Source organism: Limanda limanda, chromosome 13 (assembly GCF_963576545.1).
Source record: "Limanda limanda chromosome 13, fLimLim1.1, whole genome shotgun sequence".
In the NCBI taxonomy this organism is placed as follows: Eukaryota; Metazoa; Chordata; class Actinopteri; order Pleuronectiformes; family Pleuronectidae; genus Limanda; species Limanda limanda.
This window is the reverse complement of record NC_083648.1, coordinates 11,960,899-11,982,201: the sequence shown is the minus strand read 5'-3', so window position 1 is coordinate 11,982,201 and position 21,303 is coordinate 11,960,899. Positions and strand designations below refer to the sequence as shown.

The window sequence follows — 21,303 nt, the reverse complement described above, 5'->3', positions numbered from 1 at the left end:
TAACAAATTGTCACATTTATTATCGGTACTGTTTGTAAGAAGCTACTTATTTTTTGGAGGGGGCCAATCAGATCCCAGCTAGGAACAGTGACCCTCTGGACCCACCCTTTGGATCTGCCCCTGCTTAAACAACAGCTCCTGAGCTCATTCAGGAGGGTGCTTGAAAACTTACCAGTGTTGTTAGGAGCTTACAGGATGTGGTAGTGATTAAGCTACACCGATTACACCAGCTGGAAAACAAAAGACTTTACAGTTCACTAGTTATTCTCTAATAGACCTTCATTTCCTTTTGAGTGAGGACTACGAAGCCAAACTGGCTCTTGTTTAATTTGGTTGAATTAATAAGCCTTGTCATTGTCTATTCAACTGGGTGCAAGCGTTGAATTGACGGGGGAAGAAGAGTGACGGCTACACACTGAAAACATAATCACTGAATCACCTGCACATATAGGACTCACACAAATACACAGACGTGTGTCAGTCCTCATCCATCTTTGAGTCCCATGGACGAGTGCCCCTTGGGTTAGAGGTCCAAACCCATTCTGACTTCAGCCACTCTCAGGGAAACTGTCTGTAAAACTTGGTCTAGGCATTCTTGCCTTTCATTTATCCAGAAAGCAGCAGGAGAAAGTGTCAGACACATTCAACAGCAGGAAAATGGGATGTATCATTCAGGTGAGGTGTGGCCTCCGGGTACAGAATGCAGGATGCAGATAAATCCTCACGTGTTTTCGGTCCTTATCACCAAAGGCTCTCCAATCTTGTTGTTTTAGCAACTTTTTGGCATCTTCTACACACAGGAGCGTCTTTCTTATCCTGAGATATTTAAATTACACCAGTTTCTAACCTGTTGCAAGCCCAGGTGGTCCCTGTGAATTCTGTGGACATTTTCTTGCTGTATTCTCACCTGGACTCACTCTTGACATTTTACCAGGGGTCTGGCAGGAAAAGTTCAGTTATTATTTGTGTTCTCACTTACTAATAATTTCTGGGGGAAATTCTGAAAGCAGCACAATAGTTCTCCACATTACATATACCACATAGCAGACCTGTGCTGTAGTGATTTTGCGTCTGAGTTTTTGACCTTGACGTGTCTCAGGGACGCCCAGATATCATTTACAGAATGAACGCATTGTTTTCTTCTTTGCCTGCAGGTCCCACAACTTGTCATCCACAAAGTTGTATGGGCCTGAAGCATTTTTCTTTTCTATAGTCTGTGCAACAACACAAAAATAAGCTTATAAATGATTTATCCTCCGCCTCTGGTTGAATATTGTCCAGTGATCTATTGTGTTTGTATGAAACTATTGTCCTTTGAGATAAACTGCACAGATCACAGTCTAATTTAGCCTCTGCAGCAATGCTGAGTTTGAGTATAGACAAATAAATAAAGAGGCGATTTTAGCTCCAAAGTTAGCATTTTATTGGATGGTTGGGGTCAGAGATGTATAATTTGTTTTTCCAGTACACATGTTATCCACAAGGCTGAAGTCCAAAACCTTTTCCAGTCTTAAAGCTGATTCATTAATTAATGTCTAGCATGTCACCCCCCCCCCCACACCCCCTTTTTGGTACAAATTCAACAGTTGTGCTGACAAGATCACTACTTTTCCATTTTTATCAGTGGTTTTTTTTTCTTCATGTTTTATACAAAAAACGCTCTTAACTTCTACACATTTAATGTCACCCAGATTTTTATTATTTTTTTCACTTTGTAAATAAATTTGGGAAACAACATTTTTCATTTTTGTCGATAAAAACATGCAAAAAACTTTGAATTGGTTGTCCAAATTATACATTTACAAGTTTGGAACTTTTTGCACTTCTTCATATACTACATCAAAAAGAAAAAAAAAGAGATAAAGAAAAAAAAACATTATGTACACACATCTTTTTACAGTGAAGTAAAACTTGAAAATATCAGATGATGACTAAGGCAAATGAAGTGTACATAGATTAGACCCAAACAGATTTTTTTTTGTTGTTTTTGTAAAATACTACATCACCTCAAAAAGAAGGAAAAAAAAACCTGCTACAAAAGTATTATTCATAACTCCCTTTATTTGCAACCAGCTGCATAATTTTTAATTTTTAGTGAAAAAGTCAAGAAGTCTAGCGTTCTGTACAGTGCTGCTCTTAATTGTTTTTCCTCTCCGTCCAACCAAACCGATGATCCTTCATTTTCTTTGCAGTCTATTTAAATAATCGTCAACAAGCAGGAGCATTGTGTAACCAAAGGAAAAAAGCATGTAGAAGCATACCAGAGTGTAACATACGTTTGAAATCACTCCAAAAGTCAGTACCATTAAAGCCTTGAACATAAAACTAATCATTTAGATCCAAAAAAAATGTACAAAAAGGCACATTATATCCCAGTGCTTCTGTACTGTGAAATTCAAGTGTAACTGAGCGCATTCAATACCAACAATCCGAGTGGTGACAATCCACCTGTGCTCCCGACCACAGCCACCGTCACGGGACCACAGCCTATGCCTAAGCTTTCAACAAGCATATGTATGCGTAGACTACAACAATAAGCCTAGGTTGGTAGATTTTGAAAACATTTTTCTGAATCATTGTTTATTTTTATTTTTTTTTTCGTTTTGTTTCTGTCATAGTTCCGTCACTCTCTCTCTATCTTTCTCTCTCTCGGGGGGAATATCAGAAGCCGTAGATGTCCATCAACAGGAAATCACTCCTTTTCTTCATTTTTTTTCTTCATCTTTTCATCCTTCAAGGAGCTGCTGCGTGTCCTTTAGTCATCACTTCCACCGTACATGTCTGCCAGTTTTCTAAAGCGAGGGCCCCAGTCGTTGAGGTAGTCGTAGTCCTGGTCGCCCCCGCTGCTGGAGGAGTTGAGGGAACTTAGGGAGCCGGCCGTGGAGCCGCTGCCCTCGTAGTCGAACACCAGCAGGGAGTCGTAGGGAGGAGCGGTGGGGTCGTTGTCTGCCGCCTTCAGTCCCTGTGCAGGAGGAAATAAAAACGGCGGTTAGATGGAGAGATTAAGCCGCGAGCCGACACCGTCTGTAACGAGGAGCGAGCCGTATGAGCGCAGGCTGCCCGCCCCCCCGCTGCTGCACACAAACAGGCTAATCTTTCCTTAAAACCAGTCGGAGCTTCTGCCTCCGCTCGTTCAGGAAATCAAGCTTTAGTGTTCCAGCGAGTTTCCTTTGTCTTTCTGTCGGTATTCTCCCGATGTTTCTGGGATGTGGGATTATCCACGTTTTTGATCAGCAGCCAAGATTGAGCGTGACCAGCAGCCTCAGATGATTGGAATCATCTCCCCCTCCCCCACTGACCCTTGTGCTCCCCCTTCCCTCTCTTTCTCTTCTAGGCCGTTGCACAGATAGTACAACTCCACAACAGTTGTTATAATCTAGATAGCATTATCTTTAATATTTAATATTTATCTGACTCCTGCCTAAACAGTAGCAGACGGTGAAGGGCTCGACAGCAGCAACAATGAGAGGAGCATGACGCGAGTGTGGGTCTCTTTGTGTTAGCTTGAGGCTCATGGGGCTGGTTGGGCAGGAAGGGGGGGCAGGGGGGGGGGGTCTATTTTGAAGATTGTGCTCGACATCATCCTTATGGACTCTTATTGATTTACAGCCTTGTTCCTTAACGGGACTCTGGGGATTAACGGATCGCTAATCGAGGGGTTGAGCTGTGTTTCGGCCATGAACCACTTTGGATCCGCCCACCAGCCAACATACAATAAATGAATTAACACAAGTGGTGCAACACAACACATAGGAAAAAATGAGACATCAGCTCATTGCGAACTTGTCAAAGATTTATTGTTTCCTCTGCACTGAATAGCTCTCAAATAAAAAAAGATGGATTGAATTTAAGCGCCTGGGCACTTAGCGATCATTTTCCACTTGTTAGCTTTCGTTAAGTATCTGCTCAGGGCTGTGGTGCTGATAATTTGGTGGGGAATATGACAGCTGGATTATTCATTACAATTGCAACCATAAGCGCCCTGCTGGTTATAGCCCCCTTTATCTACAACTAAGACCCCACTGGCAGTTTCATGAGGTTAGTCAATCACAGAACTCTGCTTCATGGTTTTACTATAACCGAGTCACTTGCTGCGTTAGAGACGATCGCGAGCTCTCAAGAAGGATCTTTTTCGGGAGTTGCTGTGTCCCGCAGTTAACAAAAGATGTGTAATCGAACCCGCTGGTATTTCTATTCACACACAACCTGGCCGAGGCTGAAATGAGGAACTATGCAAAACTCTGAAAGCAAATCACTTCACTTCAGTGTCCACCTGGGGCCACCGGGGGTCACATCGGTTTGGCGTTAATGTATTTAATGTTACCCCCCCCCTCTGTGGGAACAGACCAGGAGTTGACTAATAGACCTTTGTTTGTCCGACTGTTGGGTTAAAGCACTTATGCAAGCACTATGCTTAATTTTTTTGTCCCTCTAATTTAATTAAGAGCCACAAGCTCCCGTGGGCGTGTACACATTTTGGGATGAAGATCAGACCCCCCTCTCTCTCCCTCCCTCCCTCCATACACCCACTCGTCTCTGTCTCCCTGCTCCTCTGGCGGCTCGCCCTTATCAGTTAGGTCAGATTCCAGCTCCATGGGAGCGCCACAGCCGCCATGACTGAGCTTTAGCGACAGTCAAATCTGGGACTAAAAAGCAGATCAACATTGCCTGGTTGCAGCGAGTGTTTTCTGGGTCAGGATGCTCAGACTTGAAAAGTCCCTGAGGTCTTGTGGGGATATTAAAAATCTAAAGTCTGTTTGGAGGAGGGTGTGCATTTTCAAACTGCTCTTTATTGGACGGGCGCAAAAAACATTGAATTTCCCCTCATATCTACTGTTACAGCAAGTGTGTTCGGTGTATTCCTGACACACGGCGAGAGTTGAAAATGAACAGAGCCGGAGTAAAGGGATCTGAGAGCTAGACGGTTGGGGAGCAGAACTAAAAGAGCAAGTTCTAATCTAAAAACATGGGCGCCATCCAAAAACTAGGAGAGAACTCCATTTGTAATGCTGTGAAACTCTTGTCTGTTGGAGCTTGTGAAAAATACATGACTGCTCTTTTCATTTTACATTCTCCCTTCATGCTGCAGTCAATGACGGCCTCAGGCAAAGGAGGGCACGCTGAACAGTGCCGTGCGATGGAAAGCCAATGTATTGCTCCTCTCATCTCCTATTTCTACGCTGACACGTCTATAACTCTATTCTGGAGGAGAGTGAAGAGAAAAACAATTATGTGTAAGTGAGTTAGCATCATGTACTTTTCTGACTTGTACATGTCTGAGAGGATATAGGTGCAATGAGAAAAGTTTCAGCTTTCTGCTGGGAAAAGATCAAAACAATTCTAATAATTGATTCGATTTAAAGTAAGTTTTTATTTTTCTCTCTCTCTCTCTCTCTCTACAAGGAGCCTATTATTCTCCTTGATACTGAGACAAATTGTTTATTTAGATACAAATTCCTCATAAGAAAGTCATTCAACTTGAAAATGAAGAACTCAAAGCTTTCTGACAGCGCTGATCCTCTCAGTTGATTTGTTTTCAGTTTTCAAGTGTTTGCTGGCCGTTGGGTTTTTACCTCATTGATGAAGTCTCCGATGTCTCCAGGGTGGGGTGCTGCTGACCTCATGGGATACTGTGGCTCGGGGTGGAGGGGTCTCTCGTCTAGACGGCGGATTCCCACCGGCTTGATGGCATCAGGCTCTATCGTGTCCGGCTGCTGGAGCTGACTGAGATCATAATCCTAGGAAACACACAGACAGATGGGAGTTAGCTGAGTGGTGCGACAAGACCCCAGAACCCAGTGAGATTATTTAAATAGGTAAACATTTCTTGCGCTGCACGGACGGAGTTCAACTGAGTCGAGGAAAGATTTTTTAAGTTCAGAAAGCGGCGAGGAGAGCTGAGGGAACACGAGGGAAACTTTAATCTTCTTGTCTGTGAAGCACCAGCCCAGGGACAATTTGACACATTAAAAGAGCCGGCACTGATGGGGGGGGCCGAGCTGAGGACCACATCATACGCTGCAGAGTGTTTGTACTTGTGCAGTGTGCTGCAGGAAGGATGTGCAGGCGACTGTTTTGCTCTAATCAATGCCCAGACACGGGATGGTGGATATGCATAAGCCATTGCTAATCCTATTAACATTACCAAGGCAACCTGAATGGCTCGCAGTTTGTGCAAAGTCATGAACAGGGAAGGAGGAGGAGAGAAGTGCGGGGAGAGAAAAGGAGTTAGGAGAGAGACAGAGGCGCGCCGAGCGGAGCTGAATGTCTGGATGGTATCACAGTGACAGCAGATATGATAGAGAAAATGCCATTTGAGAATCAGGGTGTGTGCCTAATAAGCGTGCATGATGGATTGTCCCTCTTTAGAAGATTTTCAGTAATCCATCCATCTCTAATATCCCCCCTTCAAAATTGTCTTTGCTCAGCTGCACATGTACCTACACACAGGCACGTGCACGCTCACTCCCAGGGAAGCGGAAAAAAATAAAATACGTAAAAATAAAAAAAAGGCTGCAGACACTCCGATGTAAAAATAAATTTCTGAATAAATATAAACCCTGTGATGATGCACAAACAGCCGAGATATACAAACACGGCGAGGCGAGCAGGCACTTGACAAACACCTACTCAGCTCCGCACTAATAAGTATCATCTCAAATCTAAAAACGAGCGCATTGATTATTCATGTGTAATCTGATTTCATGGGGGATGACAATCACCCTGGGGCCGTAGCGGCAGAAGTACAACGGTCAGCGTGCGGTAACATCATCCATCATCTTGGGTCTCTTTCCGTCTGCCTCCTGTTTGACCCTCGGTGAGGTCGCACACCGGGTCAGCAGTTGGTGATGGGAATTGCAACGGAACTGTATAATGGCTGAACTAAGCGGGAAGGTCTAATGACATACCAGCCTCCTTCGGGGGATTGACTCCTCACTGTACACTGGCCGGGTGAAATGGCTGCCTCGGGCACTCATGACCCACATTCAAACATGGTAGACTGAACGTTGCTAAGCCTCATACACTTTATCTGTAGTGAGACACAGAGCCATTTCAGAAAAAGGAGCTGAGTTTATTTATCATCGGGCCACCAGGGTACTAGGAGACCAAAACCTCTTTTAAGAGATAAGGTTTCCTTTCACTTTATTTTCATAGTTTATTCCTACTGGTAATAATAACATTATACGCACTAATTTAATTGCCGGGATCTGGCAAAGCAGCAGCATCAAAAATAAAATTCAATAGGGCATGAAATATCATCAGTCATATGATCCCACACGTCTTAAACAAACACTGGTTTATCAAGGAGAGGAAACAGAGGACAAGAGAACTGTTTGTTGTGTCCACTGAAGTTTGTAAAACGACTAAACTAAGTTAAAGGTAAGTTGTTCTTTTTAATCTTATTTGTGGAAATCTATTTCACGCCCCAATCGCCGTCAATGAATAAAGTGGCCTGAAAACAAAGACCCTCACAGGACTGTAATGACACTTTGGACCAAAATAAACGATTGGTCGGCGTAGCTGTTCATGGACAGTCTTTAGTTGGAGAGACAAAACGCTGAAGTAGAGGCGAAGGCCAGAAGTTAGTAAATGAGTCAGACAAGTCGGCTTTGAGCAGTTGTCAGGCAATGCATGTTAACTTGTTTTGCATGTTCCCTTTGCAGTTGGAGATAACTATTCAAAATGTTCAGCTCTCGCTCTTAATTTAACGCCCAACAGATTAGATGATTTAACAAAAGTGCTTTGAAAGAATAGTTAGACATTTTGGGAAACGCTACCACCCATTCACTGCCATGCTTAAAATTAGATCAGAAAATTTGTAATATTGGATGTCTGTCTGTGCAACGAAAGACTGGAGCAAGCAGCCGTTATCTTAAAGACAGACATTGTTTTTGTGCTAATTGAAGCTTAATATTTATCATGCTAACAAAAGCCAAAGCATTAAATTTGTCATCTAACTCAACAAGAAAGAAATGAGGCATATATTCCATATTTATCTACTTCTCTGTTAAATCTGACTGCTTGGTTTTCTTGTCTGGTTGAGTGTAGTAGTGGCAACGTTACCATGATCCCACAGCTTCCTTCCTTTCTCACAGTGTAAGAGAAGTTCACTTCCTCTGACATGAAACCTTTATACATCTCTAGAGACAAATACATGAGGCACTTATACTCTCTGTATATTGCTGGGCCTTCAAAGTTAACCTGCCTCAAATTATTCTGAGGTCACATGAAGAAGCACATGACTCACACTTTCTCTTTTCCCCCCTGCGAACCAGTGCACAGCTGCGTCTCAATTTGCTTTTTCCTTTTTGCATTATTTTTACCGAAATCCTCTGAGAGCAGTCAGATCAGCTGTCGCCGTTTGTTGAAATGAGTGCTTCTCAAACCAATACAAACCAGGGCGATGGTGGCAGCCACTAAAATCATCTACTTCGAGAGCGCCCAATGGTCTGACACTTCAATTTCCTCCCCGGCGGGAGATAGGGAGAACAGAGGTGGGCAGTATAAAGGCCACATCGCTGGGAAAGTCGGGTCCATTTTTTACCCAACGCTGACTCCCCCCAATTCTGCAGACAAGACTATTTTCTCCTGGCGCCCTGCCCTCCTCTGCGCCACTCAAAACGGAAGCTTGTTTTCCCTCAATAAATTGCTGCAGGCGTTCGATTCGCCTTTGAGGAGACTTATATCAAGCAACACTTTCCTTCACGACATGTTCTGGCCCACAGATTTGTGCATTCTGTGCGTGAACGTGATGATGTGAATACACAAGCGGCTGCGCTCCCCATTGCCTAATCACTGGCAGATGTGAAATGGCTTTCCAGTCATATTGTTACCTTAGACAGAGCTTCATTATTGCGCCACAGCAGATGTCTGTCTCCAAATGACATCAGCTTACCAATTACAAGACTCAGAGGCTAATTTGGCATTGCGCTGGGTCAGGCCGCGGTCTCCTGCTCATTGCTGCTATACCTAAGCCACTGGAGCACTTCAGCCAGCAACAAGAAAATAGCCCATTTGCTATATTACAGCCTTTGTGATGAAATGATTCCGTTATGCTAACAAGGGGTCATTAGGACAATTGAATTTGTGTCTGTATGTGCCTGATCAGTGTAAGGGGATACCGAGATGTGGCTGTATTGATGCCCGTGGCACTGCATTCCTATTCTAGTGTGTGTGTGTGTCTGTGTGTGTGTCTGTGCGTGTGTGTTGGGGTTGTGGAATAGGAACCAGTTCCAGTCGAGAAATCATTTCCAATATTTCCAGAATCATGTGTTTGTCTTATTGATCCCAGTTTTTCGAAAACTAGCTACTCTCTGAAGAAAAAAGTCGAACTCCTCATTGTGAATGACTTCAGGTTAAATCGTAGAGCAGCATTACGAGCAGAGCAGCGTTAAAGAATGCATTCTAAGAGTGCAGTATGTATGTCTGCAGAAAAAGACTAGGCGGTCCTCTTTGTCCTTAAGCTGCTTCCGTTCTACACAAACTGCTACTATGCTGCAAAGATGTGAACGTCTCTCCCTTACAAAGACCACACACTCGCCTTATGTCACCCTGTCAAAGAAATGTCACTCTCTACTGAGCGTAAGTAGGAAAGCACCAAAAATCTGCTTCTTAAATATTTGCCCGCAAATGTAAATATTCATTTCGAAATGAGTTAGTTTAAGTTTATTTTTCATGACTCACATTCAAAAACTTATCTGCTTCAGCAGGATTCTGCAAGTTTGATCAAGTTTGATTGGCAGTGGCCTGGCGAGAAAAAAGTAAACACCCACACAACTGTCACCAGATTCTGATTGAAATGTCAAATATCTTGCCTCATACGACTGAGACTTCTCCAAACCAGCGAGACAAAAACGAAGCAGCACAGACCAACAGACAGCATTCTGTTTTCAAGGCCTTTAACTAATTAAGACCTTATGCAACATATTCGTGTGTTTACCTTTTAAACCGGCTGGGACATTTGCGTGCTTCTACCTTACGAGCAGTATGAGACTTATGAGGCGCAATTCTTTGGTCTTAATGGGTAAAAATAAGTCAGTGTTGTGTATATTCACTGTGGGATTCTTACCTGATCCTCCTCTCCGCCACCTTCCTCGTCATACTTGAGAATGTTGTCTCTCACATCGTCCTCGGGGTCGATGAGGAGCTGCTTGGCCTGACGCTCCTTGTCGCGGCGCTTCATCCACACAACGAACAGCAGCACGAGAACTGACGGACAGACACAGAGGGAGATCTCGTATTACAAAACATAATAACTTACATATTTTCATACAAATGCAATCGGATCTGACATTTTAGGGCTTGGACGAGGGCCTGATCAAAGGCTATCTTTTTGGTAATCCTACAGTAATCTAGTGGTATCTCGGATAATGTTTAGCTGTGTTTATAATCCCTGTGTGTGTGTGTGTGTGTGTGTGTGTGTGTGTGTGTGATGTTTGAGAGAGCCACTGAGACACTCACTGAGGAGGATGATGATACAGAGGAGGATGGATATGATAGCGCCTGTGCCCAGGCCGGCGGCCATGATGTGCTGCTGGTCGGTGCAGTCGCCGTTGATGTCACACTGGCACACTTTGATCCGCAGGTAGGAGGTGTTGGACATGGGCAGGTTGCCAGAGTCTGTGATGATGATGGGGATCTCGTAGAGGCCACTTTCAAGGAAGCCGATCTTCAGGCTCATCTGTGCGTAGTCACCTGAGAGAGAGAGAGAGAGAGCGAGAGGGGAAAGAACACGAGAGTGAGCGATTGATCTTTGATGGCTCCTTTTCAGAGACGATCAATACCAGGAGGTGAGTGTAGAGATTAGGCAAGTTAATGTGCAACATCATGTTTCCCAGGCAGGTAAGTTTATCAGAGGGTATTAAATCAAAACTCTGAATAGCCGTTTGTGTAAACCATGCTCACAGTACGATTACACGACACAAAAATGCAGCGCAAATTCCTACCTGGAAGTTGCATCAGCATATCTAATCCAAAACATGGCCAGGATTTAGATTTGGAGCTTACAAATCTACTGAATACCTTTTGATAATGCTGCTTACGCTAAATTCCCGGCCGCCATAATCCAAATGCCATTATCCTATTAAGATAGATGTATATTCACTGAATTTCAACTATCTAATAACAACAGTTCTTCCAGCCAGTTATTTTTGCTTGAAATTAGCATAAACAATTAACAAGTGCTTGGTTAGGTTAGCATATTTTAGCACTGTGCATCTCAGCTCTGCCTGACCCCTCTGCAGTGTGTCACTTATGTATGAAGTGTTAGCTTTAATTATTGAACAACAGACTGCTGAATATGATATATACTGCTACGGTTTACACTTTTCTTTCTAATTATTCAATGCCACAGATTGAAAAAAAAAAAGAGGCTGAAAAGGGTCATCTTCTCGCCTCTCACTTGTTCCCAGTAATGAATACAAATGGAGGCCAGCGTCAGAAAAGATGAAGCAATGTCCTTGACAGGTTATCGAAAGGCATTTCACAGCCTGAGCCTTTTGCATTAAATGACAGTATAATATGAATCTGATGAGTTGCTGATATGAAATTTGTGTTCGTCTTACCGCTGATTCTTGTGATGGTCCAGTTTCTCCGGACGTCAGTGGGCCTGTGGGCTAACTCAAAGGCGAAGGGCCCCGCATTCGGGTTAAGGTCTCCGTCAAGTGCGGTGATGTTGATGGCGTTTGGCTCCGGCTTTTCGCATATCTCCGCCTCCTGGGGGAACACCTTGGGAGCGTTGTCGTTGATATCCATCAGGAAGATCTGGAGAGTGCCTGTGCCACTTGCTGGAGGGACTCCTGCATAGACCAACAGATACACACTTAGCTCATACATATTTATTAGGGGGATTATTTTCCTTTCATTTCATATGGATAGGAATATATACACAATTAGAATTCCAGTTCTCCTTTTGCACTCATAATGAATTCAACAGGACAAAGTAACTATGAAGTTTATCCTTTGAGTCCAATGGTAAAAAAAGACTCTCTAAACAGCTATTTACTCTAGCGGGAGAAGAACCATTCAAACTGCATACTGATCTGAGAATTTAATCTCGAGTGAGGAGGTAGACAGAAAGAGGGAGATATCAGAACATTTGGGTACTAAGTGTGTGTGTGTGTGTGGGTGTGTGAATGTGTGTGCCTAAAGAACGTCTTCCTGACGAAGGACGCAGGACGGGAATACTAAAGCAGACAAACAGAGCCCAGTGTCGCTCCTCTCAGGCTCCTCTATGTATTCACTCGGCTAAGAGGCTTTTTTACCATTCAGGCCACGCTCAAAGGAGCTAGTCATCCAATCCTGACCCATTAATGCCGAGAAACCTCTTTAGTGGTAGAGTTTTTAAGCCTATTGGCCTAAGCCATGCTCCGGAGAACAGGGTAAACCTGAACAGAGGTAAATCCCACCAGTGCGGGGAAGAGGTGAATATATCCACATGCTGGATGATGGTTCTGGGATTGCTAGTACATTAACCTTCAGCTAAGGTGGTCATCGTTCCAGACAGGCCAAGTGCCTGGTAAAAGGTTGACCTTCAAGCATGGCGGTTGTCTTTGTGGCTGTAACAGAGGTAGTTATTTTTCTGCCCCCAACAATAACAGTGGGCTTGTGCACTGGCTTAAGGTGGAAAACATCACAGAGGTAGTCGGTGACCTTTCAGATGTAAGCTACATTGGACATCCACTCGACTTCCTTTTGAAAAGGAAGCATTATCTCCTCCTGAATGCTCTGACAATAATGGCCTGGAATAGAGTGCTCGTGTATCAGCCTAGCTAAAACACCTAGACCCTGTAACAGCGGAATCACAGGACATCAACAAGGTATTTTTGGCCACCGCAGTGCCACTTAAATGGTTACATACCACTGTCAGTGGCCAGGAACGTTGCATTGTATAAACTGTTCTTCACAAAGGACGACTCTCGGTCCAAAACGGCAATTGTTGTGATACGGCCGGTGTGAGGGTCAATCCTTAACCAGCCTGCTGGATCTGAGAGCTTGGAATATCTGAGGGAAGAGAAGAAAAAGAGGATTTTACTATAATTCATAATCCTTACTTTTCATTTGGGTGTGAGAGTGAGACAGATTAAAAAAAAAGATAATCTAGATGATGGATTTAGTCTCTATTGCCAGTTCGGCATTGCTTTCTTCTCAAAAAGCTTTTTGTTTTTATTTATTTACAGCGAATAAATATTTTAGATTTCATAAATTTTACATAATTATTCTAAAGTTTTGAGAGCAGCCTCTCGGGGGAGACCGAACTGGCTTGTACTTATCATTAGCTCCAACTAATTTGTAGGACAAACCGTGGAATTACAAAGCGAGCGTATTTCTCATGGACTGTTTTCAGGCAGATAAACTCTTCCGTGGCCAAACAGCTGTGAGGCAAAAAACGCCTGATGATGAAAAGGAGAAAAATGGGGCTCGTTCAACAAGCATGAGATGGAGACTGCGGCTTCGTGCTACTTCAGCAGAGACAGTGGAGAAAACCACCAGGATGTAGATTATCCTAACACATCATTATATGCTATACGTAGGGCACCGCATGAACAGTAATGCATCCGCTAAAAGTTTAATTGAATATTTTATTTAAACATCTGTGTTTTATCTTGAAGAGGTAACAAGCAGTCAGTTTAATTATGGACGTTTTCACAACGGAAAGTCTTAGTTACATTCTTTATGTTTGATCACCCATGTGGGCTTTACCTGAACTTCACATTGATTGGTTTGTAGAAGAGCATATATCTGACTTTGGCATCTTATCAATTTGGCTGTTGTGTTTGCTGCCGTTTTTTGAAGTACATAGAAAAAAAGTTTTATCGTCCCCTCTGAACTAAGAAAATTAATGGAGCAGTTAATTTCGTACATTTTTATTGCTATTGTAATATCATTATGATTTTACTACCAGCTAAATAAATATATCCTCATGGTTCAATCCTTACGATGAAAATTTGGTCTATTGATCTGGACAGTGCTCCGAGGCACCTTTCTCACACAGGTTATTTAGGTTCAACCAAACAAAGTAGATGTGAAAGTGCCCAAAGTTCATGTATATATGGTAAAGTTTTTGCATCTTGGAACTGAACATGATTCCTTATGAAGATATGTAACATTTGAACCAAAATTAGCAGAACCAACCTGATGTTTTGCTGCATGAAGCGATCGGGATCCTGCGCGGTGAAGGTTGTCAGAGTCGACTCTGGCATCATTCCCTCTTCCAGTTTGGTCAGTTTGGGGTTGGGCTCAAAGTACGGGCTCTCGTTGACATCTGTCACTCTGATGGACACAGTGGCGGTGGACTGACGAGGAGAGTGGATGCCTCTGGCCAGAGGGACCTCGTTCCTTGCTTCCACTGTCAGCACATATGTCCTGCTGATTTCATAGTCGATAGGCTGCAGAACAGGAAAAGAGAGAAAACGCTCAGAGTGAATCGCACATCAAAAGGCAGAATGGATCTAATCGTATTACACTTTTCCATTACAAAGACTGGAAGCCGTTTCTTCCCCTGTAGACAGTCAGATTAGATGAAGTGACTGTCTCCTTTTGTGGTCAGTTGAAGGATACACACCATTAGAAGTGCTGATGTAAGAATTGTGCAACGAAGTCATTTCCCCTGAAGTGTGTCCTGAATCTTTAACCGTTAACATGGTTTGTATAATGTCAATTCATTTAAATTTGCACATAATTTCCTCCACCCAGGAGGTTCTGTTTTTGCCTGCATTTGTTTGTTAGTTAACAGAATTACGCAAACACTACTAAACTGATTTTCCATGAAGTGTTTGGGTGGGGCGGGGCCTGACCTGAGAAGGAACCCATTACACTTTGATACAGATCTTGATCAGGGGGCAGATCCAGGATATTTCATCCCAGTTTTTTCACATTTTAGTTTTTCCATTTTCTCAGAAAATAATGAATGGATCTTGATGAAAATCAAGGAAGAACCAAGTACGTTTAGGGGGCAGATATTTATAAGGGTGTACAATTGTTGCAGATCCATATAAATATCTGGATGTGTTGAATTTAAATGCAGTTTCATTAGAAGACAGTATCATGTGCCACTCTAGGGTCTTACAATACAATTAGCTTAACTAAGTCAGTTTAACATTGCAAAACTTTCCAAAATCAACAACACATTAGTACTACTCTTTTATGAGCAACTACATAAAATTCTTTGACCCTTCAAAAAACTCAGCTGGACAGTTGAATTATTAATTTGTTTTCTTCATCAACAGGGAGCAACATAATATATACAACCTCTTCACCTCTATCAACTTCAAAGTGCTTAAAATATAACTAAGCAGATGTTATAAATATATAATGACAGAAAATAACGAGAGCAATACCTCTCAGTGAAGCATAAAAACATGTTCGCAGCTCTGAGGGATTAAAGCAGTGGAGTAGAAGGAGGAGGCCTCACCTTGACGACCGTCACCAGGCCCTCGTTAGTGGTAGGATCAGTGGGCACAGAGAACCTGCCGGTGGGGTCGCCCCCGGTGATTTTGTAGACCGCATTCCAGGCCGGTGTGTTGGGCTGGTCCTTGTCAGTCACCGTCAGGTTGGCCACGATGACATTCACACGGTTTTCATGCACCTCGCCGAAGAACTGCATGAATAAAACATGAACGTGCAGAACAGTGAGCTGTTAGTGATACTGCTGTGGCAGCAGAACGCACACCAGGCCCTTGCCTTACACTGCACAGCGGGACCAATCTTGAGTAAATAGACATCTAAGGTAACTTATCATGTCGTCATGGTCAACTCATCCCCTGTCCTCCCCTGATAGCACCAACAGGAGCAGTACAAATTTCAGTGATTCGCAAACACAGTAAGTGCCGCTTTCACTCGGGCAGACACCCACGTAGCTGCATGTGTCAACATTTGTGGGGGGATACACTTTGCACACGGCTGCCTACTTGTATATCTGTATGGATTTGGAAATGCTGGGCAAGCAGAACTAGGTTAAGTGAGCAGAACTGATGGTTCAGTGCATATATCCACATTAGGCTGAAATGGGGGGGATACTTGTGGTATTTTCCTTTCGCTAACATTGCGGTGTAGTTGTCTTACATATCAATTTCTTTCTTACCGTCTCAGCAGTAAACTCTGGCGGGTTGTCGTTAACGTCTGTGACTCTGATGAGAGCCGTGGCTGTGTTGGAGAGGCCGTACATGGGGTTGCCCTCCATGTCAGTGGCCTGGATGATGAGTGTGTACTGGGGCACTTTCTGTTGGGGAGGGGAAGAGAAAAAATGAAAGGATTAAAATACAGTTTCTCTGTATAGGACTGGTTCAGCCATTGTTTACTGTTATGTTATGTTGAGCCCTCTTTGTTCATGCAGATGAGGACAGACAAAAGATTAGACACACTGTTTATCCACTATCATTTTTTTTAATACAAAACTTCCACAAACTACAAATGACCACAAGGTTAAATTAACACCTCTCTGAGTCAGTGTCAACATTATAAGCTCCATGAAGATTTATTTCTGGAATTACAGCTCACTTTAGCCTCCCTGATACACTGGTAACTCAATGTGCATTATTATTTATGTTTTCAACTAAAAGGCAACAAATCTGAGCTGGATAGGTTATTAATTATAATGACTAATGATGGCATTTTATATAAATCAGATTTATTCCCTATGGGGACATGTTGGTTTGTGGGTAGATGTGTGAAACTCACACCTCTTCCACATACGCACCATCATGAAGCTAACAAATGACTCTTTTCACATTAAAAGCCACTCAGGTGACGGACCAGTTGCTAGGTAATGAGAGCCGGGCAAATTACTTTCATGGTGGCAACTGGCAGACATAAAACTGCGCCCCCAGGGTGGAAGTGATTGAACAGCCACCTAGCCAGATTGCCCTCCCTAGGATTGCACCAACTGGCTCAGGCATTCTATATTATTTTATTTATTTGCCCAAATAGCCGTACGATCCAATTAAATGAAAGAGAGGTCGCTTTTGCAGCACGGGGAAAAGGCGAGAAAGAAAAATGCAAGTAAAGCTTCTGCTTTAGAGGGGAAAAAAAGGCGAGAATGAGGGAAGGGAAACATTTAGCCGCTCGGTGATGCACGCTGCCTCCTTGTAAGAGTAAATACGTGTGAAAGAGCCAAGTCCATTTCTACTTCTCATTTAGTTGCTAATCTGCAAAATTCACTTCCAATTTAGCTCATTAGTTCTCAGACAGTCTGAATATCAGCAAAGCTACTCAAGCTGTGTTTTGTCGTCATATAAAACATGCGCCGTGCATTTATGTAAACATGGGAAATGGATGTGCTGATCTACAACAAGCAGCAAATGCAAGACAGAAAAACTAATTGATATAATGGATGGCCTCGCTATTGAAGGTTTCACTTAAAATGCAAATTTAGGTTTTTAATAATAAGTCTGCATTCATAAACACTGAGGGAGTGTAGTGGTAACAACAACCGAGCTGTATGACATAAGGAGAAAGAGAGCAGATGTAGAGGAACGTAAAGAGAAGGAGAGAAGGAATGAAGGAGGACGACAACAAGAAAAGAAAGAAAGAAATGATGGGAGTCACCTCTCGGTCCAGGCCCGCCGCCACCGTGATGATGCCTCCTGTTTGGTTGTTGATGGTGAACATATTGGACGTCGGACTCTCTGGGTTCTGAGACAGGATCTTGTAGCGCAGCATCCCGTTGTTTGTTTTGGGGTCGTCTTTATCGACAGATGTTACGGTCATAACGAATGTTCCTATGGGATAGAAAGACAGAGAACACATGTAAATACTATGATGTTTTCTAATTCTTTTTTTTTTTTTTTACTGAGAGCTATTTTATGTTGTTTTGTCATTTAGACATCAGATTGTTCTTTCTTGTGATCTTTTAAGACTACCTAGACTTTATACAGCAGAAGCAAAGTTAACAAAATGGCCGCCCCAGGAATGCCGTCGATGCTGTTCGATCGGCTAATGCTGTGTCAACACGTGGAGGTGGAGGCTCAGACTGCAGCCAATCGTTTGCTCATGCCATGTGGTGCTGTGCTCGGCTTTTGTGGTATATATTACCTGGCTTGGAACCCTCTGGAACACTGCCGTTCCAGATCTGATGGGTGAACTCGGGTCTGTTGTCGTTCATGTCGATCACATTGATCACAATGTCGATAGGGTTTTCTACCTGGTTGCCGTTGAGGTCCACTGCATGAGCTCTCAGCTGGAGGACAACACAAACACATCTGGAGTGTTAACTGTGCAAACAAATACACTGGGAGAAACCACTCACTGAACGTCGCCCATTTAAATTCTGCGACAGTCTACCCCTGAGAACATCATTCAAATATTCCAATGTGCTGAATGTGGAAAGCAAAAGAGCACAAGTTCAGAAAAATACACTGTTTTCAAACCAGTGTGACCAAAAGAGGAATTCTCTTTGTAAAAAAGATTTTCCAACATCTGGCTCCTGCACGCGAAGAAAAAAAGACAAATAGTGATGAGATTCAATCTGATACCTGACAGAGTCGACAAAAGCACAAACATTTTAGCTGCATTTTTATGTTTGTCTCTTGAAACAGATACACTCTGATTTTATTCACCACTGTTGCCTAACATGAGGTCAGCAACGATTCAGCTCTGTTTTACAAAAACAACTTTGATGTGCCAGATCTTTCTGCACTTCAAGTGTGTGTGTTATTTCCTGCATAAGTGCAAGTTGAGGACTCGTGCGCTGGAATAAATACAAGTAATATATTGAAGAATATGTTGAAAATCTACGGTATAAATCACATGCCAGTGCATGTTTGGTTTACGGTGTAGTTCCAGTGTATACATGAATCTATTCTTGCAGTGTCAAGTGCATGCTGCAAAATCAATTGACGAAATTAAAGGAAAAAGACGGACGTTGGCGAACTTACATATCGACATACTCGAGTAACACAATACTGAGCTGCGTCTGTATTTCTCTCTAGTTTACAGTTCACATCCGCCTTTATCTGTGGAGCTTCTTTGTCTCGTTTCAAAGATAGCTTAAGTAGTGTCTATTGAATAAATGCATTGCATTATTTGATCTTAGCTACAACTGTGACATATAAGTGACGTTAAAGCACAGGAATATATGGCTTTAGAATTTAAAATCCGTAGAAGTGTAAAGACAATATCACTAATGAATAAAGCAGCTCTAGAACCGCTAGCAGGGGTTCTCGTAATGTGTCTAAAACAGACACACACACACAGACACATATATGCACAATTCACACAAAACCATCATGTTAAATCCTTTAAATTCTCAGACGGATCAGTCAGACTTCCTGTGAGACCCTGGCTTTGATTGAGTCTGAGGAGGCCATTTAAGCTACACATGACCGTTGAGCAGATGCCAATTGGCAGGAATGTCAAACCCTGCCAGGGAACACACATTTCTCTAGATAAACTAGGCCGGGAAAATCATTAGCACATTACAGGGATTCTTTTAAAATAAAAATAGTGTGTGACTTACGTGGAAGTTGGAGATGTGCTCCCGATCCAGGGGCTTGTTGACTGACAGCTCCCCAGAGATGGGGTCGATGATGAAGATGCCGGTTGGAGGCTGGTCAGCTCCGGGGCCTGTCACACTGTATCTGAGGGAGCGGTTCTTGTCATGGTCCGACCGAATCTGTTTTTAGATGAGAACGTGTTAGTTGACACTTCTCAACAGTCTGTCATCATTTTTTTGTTATTTTTTTAAACCTGAAAGCATAATCAAGTCTTTTAGTACGCAATTATTTAATTAGTTGATATAAAATATACATCAAATAAGCCAATAATGGTCACAGTGTATCACAGCTACATCCTTATTTTCTAATTATCAATTGATTTTTAGTTTGATTTTCTAGAAACTTCTTTCAATTATATAGATTTCTCTTTCTGATCATCAGTCAAAACCAATTGTTTCTCATTTCTAATAATAAAAAAAGCAAATATTAAAAGCTATAAATTCAATTATTTATTAAATTAGCCGATAATTGCCCGTAGATTGACTCATTTATTAGCTAATCATTTCAGCACTGGTTTAAAAGTAAGTAAAAGAGTGCATATTAAGAGTGTGTGTGAGTATTGAAGTTCTGTCTCTGCCGAGCTGTCTATCCTGTTTGCAACGTAAGCTGAGACCCTCTGTGCATACAGCCCAGATCCATGCTGAGCAAACAACGAATTTTGTCCAAGTGATAACAACCACCAAGTCCCAGGAACATCCCTTCTAATATGGTCGGGTTTAATATAAAAACGCCATGTACAGGAAGGAGCGCTCAATAAGGAAGCCATCTTAATTTGCTGAAAGGGGATCTACTTCTTCTTAGCCGTCCCTCGTATTGTGTTTCCTCTGTCAGCCACCCACACATGGGCCCGACCCGAGAGTTGTTGTAAATGAACTGGGCCGTGTGCGTCCTTGAGTCATGACAAAAGGTATATAATATCTGGACAGGCAACCAAGGAGCAGCTGCACTCGTGAGCACTTCAGATTTGTCTGTGCTTCTAAATAATATGTTACATCGGTACAGACTGGCCCCTGAAACAAGAGATAAATAATACAGTGTAAGAAAGGAGGCCCGACCTTTAGCAAAGTGCTGTAAATATGAAGCATATTGTTGAAGGCACAAGCCTCATGTCTGTGACCCTCTGAGTGGGAGCTCAGGGCAGCAGGGACCTACAACGTTGTCAAACCCACCAAAAAGCATTTTCTTTGAAGTTATGAGTGTAGTGTGTGTGTGTTTGTGTGTGTGCCTGTGTGCGTGTGCATGTGTGCTTGGGTGAGCAACGTTACCCGGACAAGCTCCTGCGGAAAAGGGCCTCGTGAGTTCTCCGGGACATTGATTGGGGGGATGACCCAGTCTCTCTTCATGCGTTTGAGTTGGCTGTCCGTGTGTCGTGATGGAAATACTATTTCCTTCAAATCCTTGGACATGACTGGAGGGACAGCCACTTCCTGGACCTGTAAAAGGGAAATGATTTAGTTTGAGAGGCGGGCAGTGATCACATCTACGCTGTAAAATACGAGTATGTGTATTTTTAGCCACGCTGGCGGCACGGCTCTCTTGAAGGCAAGGTGAAGTCTTTCCAACAGCCGAGTAAAAACTTTTAACAACTTTTGAATCGATCGTCATTGGGTTCAGTGGCAGGTAGTAAATAGTAGCATGTTGCCAGGGGCGGAACCAGGTGGCACTGGTCCCAGCTGAAATCCGATTGGCCCCTGAAGTGCAAAATGTGTTTAAGCAGAGAACAGTTTTCTAAATAGCTTTAATGATGCGTGGCTTCTCTCACAGCTAAAGGGCTAAACGTAAACAAGGAAAGACTTAAATATGCACTTAACTG

At 42.9% G+C, this 21,303-nt stretch overlaps 1 protein-coding gene across 1 annotated transcript in view; it reads right to left on the bottom strand.

Annotated features, from left to right (window-relative positions):
- Nucleotides 1–1,399: 1,399 nt before the first annotated feature.
- Nucleotides 1,400–21,303, bottom strand: part of cdh2 (cadherin 2, type 1, N-cadherin (neuronal)) — a 60,319-nt gene continuing 40,415 nt past the window's right edge. Inside the window, exons 4-16 of the mRNA XM_061084352.1 lie at nucleotides 20,756–20,923; nucleotides 19,454–19,609; nucleotides 18,031–18,175; nucleotides 17,545–17,717; nucleotides 16,082–16,219; nucleotides 15,413–15,598; nucleotides 14,134–14,387; nucleotides 12,860–13,002; nucleotides 11,565–11,798; nucleotides 10,462–10,695; nucleotides 10,070–10,209; nucleotides 5,574–5,738; nucleotides 1,400–2,962 (exon numbers count right to left, since the gene is read on the bottom strand). Coding sequence (XP_060940335.1) covers nucleotides 2,756–2,962; nucleotides 5,574–5,738; nucleotides 10,070–10,209; nucleotides 10,462–10,695; nucleotides 11,565–11,798; nucleotides 12,860–13,002; nucleotides 14,134–14,387; nucleotides 15,413–15,598; nucleotides 16,082–16,219; nucleotides 17,545–17,717; nucleotides 18,031–18,175; nucleotides 19,454–19,609; nucleotides 20,756–20,923 — 2,343 coding nt within the window. The 3' untranslated portion in view covers nucleotides 1,400–2,755. The remainder of the gene's footprint in view (nucleotides 2,963–5,573; nucleotides 5,739–10,069; nucleotides 10,210–10,461; nucleotides 10,696–11,564; nucleotides 11,799–12,859; nucleotides 13,003–14,133; nucleotides 14,388–15,412; nucleotides 15,599–16,081; nucleotides 16,220–17,544; nucleotides 17,718–18,030; nucleotides 18,176–19,453; nucleotides 19,610–20,755; nucleotides 20,924–21,303) is intronic.